At 45.2% G+C, this 12,402-nt stretch overlaps 1 protein-coding gene across 6 annotated transcripts in view; it reads left to right on the top strand.

The window, feature by feature from the left end:
- SPTB (spectrin beta, erythrocytic) overlaps nucleotides 1-12,402 on the top strand; it is a 128,183-nt gene that overhangs the window by 66,992 nt on the left and 48,789 nt on the right. For all 6 annotated transcript variants that reach the window (XM_044438242.1, XM_044438241.1, XM_044438244.1 and 3 more), the window contains 4 exons: nucleotides 828-1,130; nucleotides 8,889-9,039; nucleotides 10,644-11,514; nucleotides 12,129-12,266. In XM_044438242.1, the coding sequence (XP_044294177.1) occupies nucleotides 828-1,130; nucleotides 8,889-9,039; nucleotides 10,644-11,514; nucleotides 12,129-12,266 (1,463 nt within the window). The remainder of the gene's footprint in view (nucleotides 1-827; nucleotides 1,131-8,888; nucleotides 9,040-10,643; nucleotides 11,515-12,128; nucleotides 12,267-12,402) is intronic.

Here is a 12,402-nt window from a genome sequence, read left to right on the forward strand (position 1 = left end):
CTCCTCCTCAGACTCTAACCTCCTTTTTTAGTTTTGATCTGTTTATAAAATTCCTTGGATTCCTTTTAGACTTGAAATACAATAAAAGATCATCACTTGCTTCATAATTACCATCTATATGGAACATAGAGCAGATTAGTCAGACTAGATTTTTTTTCCCCAGACTCTGGGATGCAGGAGCAGTCTTTGTTATTTAGAGTGTGTAGAGGTCACATAACTTTTAGAAGTCTGTACAGCAAGATGGCCTGGTTCTAATGCCATTCCTGAAGTTATACAGGTAATTTGTACTTTCTGTCATGTTATGTATCTGTGCAGAAGTAATAGCCATATGTGTAAAGGTGGTTTAGGACAATTACAAACCATGAAAAGGACCTGTAGATACGTATCAAAAGGATACTTTCTTCTCACCATGTTATAAACTAACACAAATGATGAGTTAAAATGAAAATGGGCAGTCCAGAAAGAGCTTTATTCTGTCTATTTGTATAAAATACCTTGAGCTGCTTCTTAAGAATGACAATGTAAGGCTTAACCATATAGACAAAGGCTACAGGAGACTGCCTCTTAATGTGCCATGCAGGAAATTCTTATGAAACTATTATGTGGTGTTTAGTCTCTGAATCAACAGTGATGTGACTAGCTGGTACAGGTTTCAAACACAGACATAAAACAGTCTGTTCTCACTTGTTTAAAATGGTACCAAGTTCCTTTCTGTTTCTTTGTGCTTTTTTTTTAACATACACCACTCCTCAATACTGTATGCTGCATGAGAAGCAAAATGAACAACAAATGCTGTTTCTGACCAAGGCCATTTTTACATTTGGCAGGATAACTTTGGAAATGACTTGCCAGCTGTGGAGGCAGCAATGAAGAAGCACGAAGCCATTGAAACTGACACTGCTGCCTACAAGGAACGTGTCCAAGCCATAAAAGAGGTGGCCAAAGAGTTGGAGAAGGAGAATTACCATGACATCAAGCGCATCAATGCTCGGAAGGACAATATACTGAGGCTCTGGAAGTACTTGCTGGAACTGCTGCGGGCCCGTCGCCAGCGGCTGGAGACAAATCTTACACTGCAGCAGCTGTTTCAAAACATGCTGTACAGTATTGATTGGATAGACGAGATGAAAGTAAGAAAGGGCTTTGCTGGGATTCCGTAAATTATTAGAAAGAAGTTGGCAGCATGGCTTGGAGGATTACCTCTCTTGAAGCCAAAGTGCTGCACTAACTCAACTTCTTTGATTCATTGATACATTTAGATCTTGCTGTTCTGCCCAAAGGAACTCTCAAGATTGCTGACCTAAAGTGTACCTTAAAACATCAACCATTGAAACAACTAAATAATCACTTTCAGCAAGACTGAACCTCCTGACCAACTCTTCAACAGGCCATTAACTATGCTTCCCTAGCATCATGCCTGTTATTAAAGAACAAATTACAAAGCAGTGCTCCATAACAAGCATGCCATTGCCAACAAGGCCCTGCTACTGACTGCAGGTTCAGTCAGTGATCTAAGTGACCTTAGATCTAAATTAGACCTTAGATCTAGAGGGGTGCAGTGGGGGTTGTGTCTAGGCTCTGTCACATATTGATCAAGCTGCTATTGGGTGGGGGGGGAGATTAAAATTTCCTAAACTTACACCTTGAAATGTTTTTATACAACAAATAATGGAAAATGTAGGTAAGTTTGTAGAAGTTCTTCGTTGTGGCCTCTGTGCATCACACATATGGGTTGCTGCGCCTGCGCAGTGCCTAGGCTGGAAGATTAGAAAGCTAACGGTTTTTGGCGGGAAAAACTCTGCTCCCCTCCCCTTTCATGGTATAAATAGAGTGGAGTGTCCACCATTTTACTCAGTCTTTGCGACCGCCGTTCGCTGTGCCTCATGCCTATTCGTCTCTCGCTATAGATCTGTGCCTCTTCGTTGTTTTTTTCTCAAAAACCTTAAAATCCTCTTGCTCCAAGTTTGTTCTTCTTCCCGATTCTGTCTGTTTTCTTCTTAAATTCTCTTCTCTCTATATATAAAAAAGCAAAAAAAAAAAAACCAAAAATATTATCTTACCCTTTATACTGTCCTCTTTTCTTCATTTTTCTGCAATGGCACAGCGGGAGGCATTCTGCAAATGTATTGAATGTGGATCTAAAATGTCGCCAGTTGATCCACATGATCTATGCCTCCTCTGCCTCGGCGAGGGGCATAGGACCGACAAATGCGGTCATTGCTTGGCGTTTACCAAGCAGGCGCGGAAAAACAGGGAGAATCGTCTCAGGATGTTCCTATGGGATCAGGCATTAATGCAGTCTGACCAACTGCTCCTACGGCCTGGTTTCTCTTCATCCGCGCCTCCTCAGTGCTCTTCCTCCACCATGAGTGCTCCGGCGAAGCGTCCTTCCTCAACCTCTGCCGATCCTCCGCAGCATCCTTCGGACGAAGGCGCCGCTTCTATGGAGGCTCAGTCACTGCCTTCTCCCCCAGCTAAGAAACGGGAGAAGCACAAGCATACCAGTCTGGATAAACCTTCCACCCATAAGAAGCTGAGGAAGGAGAAGATGGATAAGCCCGCTCACAAGAGCAAGAAACCTGATCGCCCAAAACACCGGGGCTCAGGTTCATCGGGCTTTTCGGTACCGACGGCCGCCATAGTACCGACCCCCTTGGGACCAGCCCTGCAAGTCGTTATGCAGGTGACTCCACCGGGATCCCCCAGGCCAACCACTCGGCCTGAGAGCGTGCTTTCCCAGCAACAGGAGGAGCCGCTTTGGGAGTCCATCTCTGATGGTGAGATCAGAGACTCCCTGCCAAGGGATCGCTCGCCAACACCTATGTCACTGACTGAACCTCATGTGGCCTCACCATTACCTCCCAGTTGTCGCAGCCTTTCATCCGAACAACGAGATGAGAGTTGGTTGATCCCGGGATATGGTGCTCCCCCTGGCTGGGGTGGTTACCAACCATATCCCTATTTTCCTCGGGATCATAGATCACCATCGGTCCCGAGGGACGTACCATCCACCTCCAGGCATATAGAGATGAGGCGCCCAACCTCCCCTGAAACCTCCTCCTCAAGCGAAAACCGGCCACGTTACGTGGAAGACTCCGAGGATTCGGAGGTCGACTCCACATCCCCTGATGTGGCTGTTGCATACCAAGGGCCTGCTTCACCCGACGAACCGCATGTCTCTTTCACAGAGCTCATGTCCCGCTTAGTTTTTTCACTTGAAATCGAAGCTCATCAACAGCCAGGCCCCTCCACAGATCGGTTTTATGATGTCGTTCGGGGAGAGCAGTCCGCATCCATAGCTCTGCTGCTTATAACTACACTCCGCCAGGCTATGGTCCAGCCCTGGGCCCAACCGGCCCAATCACAAGCTATCTCCTGCAGATATGAGGCCATGTATAGAGTTCGTGATGATGACATTCCCTTCCTGCTCCGTCACCTGAAACCGAACTCTCTTGCAGTTGACTCCTCCCAGGGCAGGGAGTCCAGGGGACATACCGCTCCTCGGGACAAGGAAGGGAGGAAAATCGATATGCTTGCGTGCCGAGTCTATGCGGCCTCTGGACTCGGCATGCGCATATCGAACTACGAAGCGACACTGGCACGTTACCAGTACTTTATCATGCAGAAGCTTGCTTCCTCCCTTCCAGACCACCAAGCGGACCTTGCCAGGGTTTTCATTAAGGAGGCGATGCAGGTGGCGGTGCAACAGTTGTCTACCGCTTGTCATCATGTAGACACCGATTCAAGGGCCCTTGTCAATGCCATCTCATTACGCCGACATGCGTGGCTGCGCAATTGTAATTTCCCCAATGAGATGAAGCGCAGAATCGAGGAAATGCCATTTGACGGTACCGGTCTGTTCCACCAGAAGACCGACCGCAAATTAAAGGCGATTCACGAATCACGCCTAACTGCACGCCACATGGAGCTCCCGCAAAAACGTAAGTGGCAGTGGCCTCGGTCTTCCTACTGGAACCAGCCATACTATCCGCGCCAGCAAAACTACCCTCGCCAGCAATATCAACAACGGCAGCATCGGAGACAGCAAACACAACAGTGTTTTTCCCAAGGCCGTCAGCGATTCGATACCGATAAACGCCCATGTTGATGGCTTGGGCGAACCATCCTCTCTTTCCCAACACCACCTTCCCTTCTTCCTTTTGGGAACCAGCTCCAGGGCTGACTCCCCATTTGGGAGTCCATTACATCTGATAGGTGGGTGTTATCTATCATCCAGTTCAGATATAGGATAGAATTCGATGTTATCCCTCCTTCGAGCCCGATCTGCGTCACACCTTCTTCATTGGTGCTATGCGATGAGGTCTCCCAGCTACTTCTCAAGGGAGCAATTTGACAATTGTCCTGCTCGGAAGGATTGCATGGATTCTATTCCAGATATTTTACGGTCCCGAAAAGGGACGGTGGTCTTCGTCCGATCCTGGACTTATGAATTCTTAATAAGTACATTAAACCAAGGAAGTTCCGGATGACCACTTTGCAAACTATCCTTCTGTTATTGAAAAGAGAGGATTGGTTCGCCTCACTGGATTTAAAGGATGCTTATTTTCATATTTCCATCCATCCTTCACACAGACGCTTTCTACATTTAATGTCGGATCTGACCTGTTCGAGTTTAACGTCCTACCTTTTGGCTTGGCCACAGCCCCTCGAGTCTTTACGAAGTGTATGGCGCCGGTATGCGCATACTTGAAGACATGGGGAATACAGATATACCCATACTTAGACGACTGGCTAATCGTCTCGCAATCCGAGCAAGCTCTCCTGTCTGATATACAAATGACCTGCGCTCTACTCGATGCTCTCGATCTCTGCATTAAGCGCGACAAATCGTCCCTTATTCCCACGCAGGTCATCGATTTCATCAGGGCACGACTTGACGCAGGAAAAAAACCTTCCTCCCACCGGAACGTCAGAATGCCTTATGCAGCCATATTCATCGGATTTGGCTACATGGAACAGTCCCAGCCTTATCCGTTCAGAGACTACTGGGGCATATGGCTGCTGCAATTGCCATTGTCCCATATGCCAGACTACGTATGCGACCCATACAACTGTTTTTCAATGCTGCTTTTCAACCGCAACAAGATCCTGCCACCAAGCCGATTCAGATTCCATCTGCAATCCTTCACACTTTAACGTGGTGGACCATCACAGACAACCTGTCGATCGGCGCCCCGTTTCGACCACCTCGGCCAACGACAACTCTGTACACCGACGCATCCCTCCTTGGATGGGGTGCGGCATGTTCGGGACTTCGGGTCCAAGGTACTTGGAACCGACGAGAGGCGAGGAAACATATCAACTTTCTGGAACTTCTGGCGATTTTCAACGCCGTCAAGGCTTTCGAGACTGTGTTATGCCATCAAGTTGTCCAAATTGCATCAGACAACATACCGGCAGTTTTCTACATCAACAAGCAGGGGGGCATAAAATCCCCAGCCTTAGCACGCCTATCAATGGACATTTGGGACTGGTGCATACCGAGGAACATCGTGCTTATGGCAGTTCATCTGGCTGGAACCAACAACGTCAAAGCAGATACATTAAGCAGACAGATGTCAACAATCCACAAATGGGAGTTGGACAAACAAATTTGCGAGAAACTCTTCCGCTTGTGGGGTTATCCGGACATGAACCTGTTCGCCACCCGAGAGAACAGCCTATGTGCCCTATACTGTTCCAGAGCGGGCGTCGGGCCGGGATCGATGGGGGACACTCTTATGGTCCCTTGGAGCAACATGACTTTTTATGCGTTTCCCCCGATCCCACTCCTGACAAGAGTGGTTGCGAAAATAGCCCAGGACAATGCCACGGGGATACTAGTGACTCCGTGGTGGCCGAGACAACCATGGTTTGCCACTCTTTTGCTGCTGTCCAGAATCTTCCGCATGTGTTAACACAACAAGGAGGAGCAATCTATCATCTGGATATACTCTGTCTGAAGCTGACGGCATGGCGGATCACCTGATTCATGCCACTGAGTCGGTACCGGGAACACCTCACCGTACGGGTGACCTTACTCAACTAACGGTATATGTGGCCCCGACTTCAGATTCGACAGCAACTGCCACGGTACCGATGCCTACGGACAGAGAAATTCAGGCGATTCTCAAATCTGCATTGAGACGGTCCACTCGTTCCTATATGGCTAAATGGAGAAGATTCTCCTCTTTTGCAGAGTGCCATTCCTTTTCCCCTGGAACGGCTTCAGTCACCAATATTTTACAATTTCTCTTGCGTTTGCATCATAAGGGACTTAAACCATCATCCATCAAAGTTTATGCAGCCTCTATATCCCATTATCGTGGCACTATCCACGGATTATCAGTCTTCTCTCAACCGCTGGTTTGGCGTTTCATTAAGGGACTACAAAATTTACATCCGTCTATTCGCCCTGCCATGCCAACGTCCAAGCGCTTACCAAACCACTGTTCGAGCCTTTAGCAACTGTGGATTTACGCCTGGTGTCATGGAAAACTGCCTTTCTCGTAGCAGTTACATCAGCACGGAGAGCTAGCGAAATTTGTGCTCTCCGCATAGACCCACCATTTCTGAACTTCCATAAGGAAAAAGTCGTCCTTCGGATGGATTTCTCCTTTTTACCCAAGGTGGCCACACCGTTCCACCTGAATCAGGACATCGTTCTGCTGGCATTCTTTCCATCGCCGTTGACCCCAATAGAACGTGCTCTACACACGCTTGATGTTCGCTGTTGCTTGGCCTTTTACAGATCCCTCACTGAATCTTTTCGTACTACTAATAGACTTTTTGTTAAATACTCCGAGCGTGAAAAGTGATCACCGATATCATCTCAGAGACTCTCTAATTGGATCGTCCAGACTATTGTCCTGGCTTATCAGCTATCGAAAATAGACTTACCTGTCTTTCCAAGTGGCCACTCTACACGAGCAGTAGCGACCTCGTCCGCTTTTGCCGCAGGGGTTTCACTGCAAGACATCTGCAGAGCTGCGATCTGGGCTGGTCCATGTACTTTCGCCAAGCACTATTGGCTTGATGTACGTGCCAGACAAGACTGCTCTTTTGGTAGAGCTGTTCTCTCATCTGTTCTTCGCTGACAACACCTCCCTCCTCTGACTGTGGTAAGCTTGCGAATCACCCATATGTGTGATGCACAGAGGCCACGACGAAGAAAAGCAGGTTGCTTACCTGTAACTGATGTTCTTCGAGTGGCCATCTGTGCATTCACACAACCCACCCGCCGGCCCCACTCGGTGTTGGTGAGTGGATATCGTTTTTCTCAGTACCGTACTATAAATTGCATCGGTACCATTTGGGTTATGTCACTGGGTGGTTATTGTTTTCGGTACCGAAATGTAATTTGCATCTGTACCGTTGGGTTATATCGCTGACTAGATATTGTTCTCGGTACCGTACTATAATTCACATCAGTACCGTTCAGATGTAATTGTGTTTTCTCATTACTTTTATTCTTAACCTCTAGAGGGCGAACGTGCGGGCTTCAAGACTGAGTAAAATGGCGGACACTCCGCTCTATTTATACCACGAAGGGGGAGGGGAGCGGAGTTTTTCCCCGCCAAAAACCGTTAGCTTTCTAATCTTCCGGCCTAGGCACTGCGCAGGCGCAGCAACCCATATGTGTGAATGCACAGATGGCCACTTGAAGAACATCAGTTACAGGTAAGCAACCTGCTTTTTTTACTGTGTGTATAATAGTTTTGGGTAGTGGTGGTGAAGATGATGTAAATATCCTATATTTGGGTTTTCGAATATTTTATTGTATTGCAGGTTGCACGGATGCACAGATTAAATTTGTAAGTAATTTTGCCAGGTGATTCCTAACCTTGATTCATATCATGAAACAATACTTCTGGTCTGAGATGTGAAACTTCCTCTTTGGCTTCCACTGATTAGAAAGCTCCTGATTTATCTTGGCTCATTCTACCCTCTGATGTAGAATGGATGAAAAGAAAGGGGAAGTTTTCCTAGATTGTGGATAGGCACCAGGTACTGTAAAATGTATGCATCTCCAGTAAAGATGCTAATATTCAGATCAGAGCTGATTTGAATTGTGGAACAAGTATTGGTTTCACCTTGTATATAAAAATTGGGAAGCTTTATATGTGCATTTGTGTTTCAAAAGACATTCATAGCACCATTCAGATATTGCAAGTCTTTTTTGACATGGTTTAATTTTTTTCCAGACATGGAATATGTGGACAATTAGTTTCAATTCTCTGGAAAAATAGCTGAGGTTAAAACTATAAAGCTAACTATCTGTTATGTGCAAACATATGTAAGAGAGCCCTCACACTGATTTATTTTTGGTTTGTGAGAAAGCAGCTTAATTGGGGCAGTTTTGAATGGGAAAGCAGCAAGAGAAAGATATACTTCCTCACACTTTGCTTAGCCCCTTTTTCTCCACTCCAATCACATCCCCAAGTAACTATTCACACAAGGGTTCAAAATGCACTACTATAAGCCCCATGGAATGGGGAAGTGAAAGTCAACCAGCAGATGTGTTCTCATTTGGAGGGAAGAACCACAGGGAAAGTGGTGACACCTGTCCAAGTGGAGCTTCTTATTATTCCAGCTTTGAACTTTATGGGAGCTATCCATGGTGTTCCATGATGGTGAACCTATTTTGGGAGTAGTATCCAGCACTATGGATGCTTCCTTTAAGCTCAGAGTAAAAGCTGAAAGGGATAAGGAGCCCCACTAACATAGGAGTTATTAACCTGAAGCAATGGCAGGTGGGAAAGGGATTAATCACCTCTGTTGTTGCTACTTTGCTCAAAATTGATCCATTCTGAAGCTGCTTGTCTTTTCTTTAAAAAAAAACAAAAACAAAAAACATGATGGTTCCATTCTCCTTTTTGATTTTCTAGGTAAAAATGTCATCTCCTGAACTTGGAAAGCACCTGTTGGAAGTGGATGACCTCCTTCAGAAGCATAAGCTCATGGAGGCTGACATGGCTATCCAGGCTAAGAAAGTCCATGAATTCAATGCAGCTGCTCTTAAATTTGCCAAAGGAGATGGTAGGTGCTTATCCAGAAGAAATTTCCCATCTTTGCCTGACTGCCATGAGTGAACGATAAGACACATTTACACATCACACTAATCCAGCAAATGATGATGGGTTGGTTGTCATGTGAAAAACCCATAGCAAGCCTGAGGTACTTGTTTGTCTCCTCCTTTTGCATCAGCCCTTCTGTGGTTATCCTAGGAATCACTACAGGAAGACAGAGTTGTCTCCCTGTTGCTTGCTGCATTTATGAGCTTTTTCAGGATAACCACAGCCTTCCCCCCTTAAATTGTTTTTTTATGAAAGTTACAAAAGCTGGCCATGAAGATTTTTTTTGCAGTCCTCCTTTTGACAGCTAGGAATAGTCCCCCCAAAATGTCCCCAAGTGACATCTTGGAGGGGCTGCCCATGGTTTCCCACCTTTTAAAAAATATTCCCATTAATTTTCACAAATAATTGTTGGAAGTAAAATATTTGTGAAAATTAATTGTTTTTTAACTTTTAATTCACACTGGTCCAACTACATGTGTTCCCAGTAATGAGAGACTCAGAAAGTCAATGCACTGGTGGATGCTTGCTGGCCAAGTCCAGCAGGTACCCACTCTGGGCATTACTTCACAGAGGTTGTAAATAAGCTTATTTTTTCTTTTACTGAACAGCTGTGCAAAGGTAAGCTGTCAAATGTAACCAAAGGTGTGAGTGATCTCATGAAAGGAGATGCCCTTTTAGGTTGATGTTTTGGAGGGGTTTTGTGTCCCATTGTGTTTTTATGCACTTGTTCCCAAAGTAGTTAACTTTGGCAGTTGTCGATCTATTTTTTAGTGGAATTTACAAAGGGTAAAATGACCTTTGTCAGGAAATTATATTGGCGTATAGAGGTTTCTTTGCCTCTGAAATGTTAATTAGGTGCGTGTGTGTGTGTGTGTTAATGTAGCCAGCATTGCACGATTCTGAAAGTGCAGGTGTGTGCATTTCAGCCAGTGCAAAAATAGAAAACCTTGCTGGAATACTATCCTGGGAGGTACTTTTTGTCAAAATGCAACAGGTACCAACCATAAATATTGCCCCATATAACTTCTGGAGTAGGAGGAGGGTTTGCACAATGCTACTATAAGGTGAGCTCTCTGTCTAAAGCAAAGGCATGAGTGACTTTTGCTCATGAAAAAAAGGTAATTTTATCTTTCTTTGGACCTAGGATTCTCAGTGGGTTTTTTGTTCCCGTGATGGGATCCAATACCCCCAACTTTTTCATCTGTTCCCAAGATTCTAGGTGCTTGGAAAGATGGAAGAGTGCAGCTCATCCCCTTTACTGGAGCATGGAGGTTTAACAGCTAGATGTCAAAACTCTGGTTCCTTTTAAAAGGGGTTTCTTGACAGGCTCTTCACTGTAGGAACATATGCAGGCAAGAAACAAACAAAAAAGGGGGGAAATGGAAGTATGGTTAGTGCCAGATTTCTGACTCTGGCCATTATGAAAATACTATCTGGATTTCACCTAGAATTTTAGAATGAACTGGAAATGCCCTGGAAGATGTTGTGCCATATTCTTTCTGATTTAAAGGTAAACATAGTTTGTAACATATGACTGTAGCTTTCTGTCCATGAATGCTTGTACAGGCTATCGGCCTTGTGACCCAAAGATGATACGAGAACGAGTGAACCATTTAGAGGAGTGCCATCAAGCGCTAGTGGCTTTAGCTGCAAAGAGAAAAGCTTGCCTGGAGCAGTCTAAGCGTCTTTGGAAGTTCTTTTGGGAATTGGATGAAGCTGAAAGCTGGATCAAGGAGAAAGAGCAGATCTATTCTGCTCTGGATTATGGAAAAGATCTGACCAGCATTCTCATTCTGCAGAGAAAGCACAAGGCTTTTGAGGATGAGTTACGTGGCCTGGGAACCCACCTGCAGCAAACCATCAAAGAGGGAGAAGCTCTGATTGCTCAGAAGCATTTTGAAGCACCCAAAATCCGCAGTAGGATTGAGGATGTGAAAGCCCTCTGGGCGCAGCTGCAGGAATTGGCAGCTTTCCGCAAGAAAACCTTGCATGATACTGAGAGTTTTTTCCAGTTTCAGGTTGATGCAGATGACTTGATGGCTTGGCTGCAGGATGCCAACCGCCTAGCATCAAGTGATGATGTGGGGCATGATGAATATTCCACTCTAGCCCTGGTTAAAAAGCACAGGGATCTCTTAGATGAAGTGGCCAACAACAAGAGAGTCATGGACAATCTGATCAAGCAAACACAGAGCTTTCCTCCTGAGTTCCAGGACGACCCAGGATGTGAGAACAGGCGGAAGACCATCCAGGCAATGTTCAATGAGGTTGTATCCCTAGCAGATCTGCGCAGGCAGAAGCTACAGGATGCCCTTGATCTCTACACAGTTTTTAGTGAGACTGATGCTTGTGAACTTTGGATGAGTGAAAAAGAAAAGTGGTTGGAGCAAATGGAGATTCCTGATACTCTTGAAGATCTGGATGTTGTGCAGCACAGGTAAATCAGTGGGATTGTTTCTGGGACAGTAACTGATCAATGTCTGAAACAGTTCTAATTAAACTCGTCAAGGGACATTAAAGATGTGCCACATGGATAACTGGGTCAACAGAGTCCTGTAGTATCTTTTAGACTAATTGGACAGCTTTGTACAATATATGATGTCCTTCTACATGAGGTTTCACATTAGTTATTCCAGAAAAATACCTTCCATGGTAGAAGTTGTATTGTAGAAATTGAAATGAACCCAAAATCAAGCAGTGAAGTGCACATGAATTTAAAGGATCAAGGTGCATAGCTTAGCCCTAAGCAGCACTGGACCCCTGCTAGCTAGAAGCATCCTCCCTAGATTACCACATATGCACTAGATCAGGACTATAAGAGCATGAAGAGAAGTATTCTCTTGCCTCTAGAATTCCTTCCCCTGTGAGACTCACCAAAACCCAAATGTGACATGAGATTTCAAAATTCAGGTAGGATTTTGTTAGCCAGCAAGATATGATAGAAGAAATTGGCCATGATTCTATGTGAGAGGAAGTTACACAATTCTGTGAGTCCTAAGGATATGGTGATATTTAAGTTGAATTAATTCATTAAAATATACTTGATTACAGGTTTGATATTTTGGAGCAGGAAATCAACAATCTGGCTTCTCAGATTCAAGGGGTCAATAGGACTGCCTTTGGCTTAATAGAAAGTGGACATCCACGCAGTGGCAAAGTAAGGCAGTGCCAAGACCATCTCAATGCCAGGTAAGTTCCTTCCTTGGTTATTTGTTTGTTGTTTATCCCCTGCTCTATCTCCAGCATGCTCAAAGTTTCCTAAGCATTATTTCTGTGCTGTACTGTGGGCCACTAAGCTTCAGCAACTGAACTTTACTGACATGGT

The sequence above is a fragment of the Varanus komodoensis genome, unplaced genomic scaffold (genome assembly GCF_004798865.1).
Source record: "Varanus komodoensis strain SLA01 unplaced genomic scaffold, ASM479886v1 scaffold32, whole genome shotgun sequence".
Lineage (NCBI taxonomy): Eukaryota > Metazoa > Chordata > Lepidosauria > Squamata > Varanidae > Varanus > Varanus komodoensis.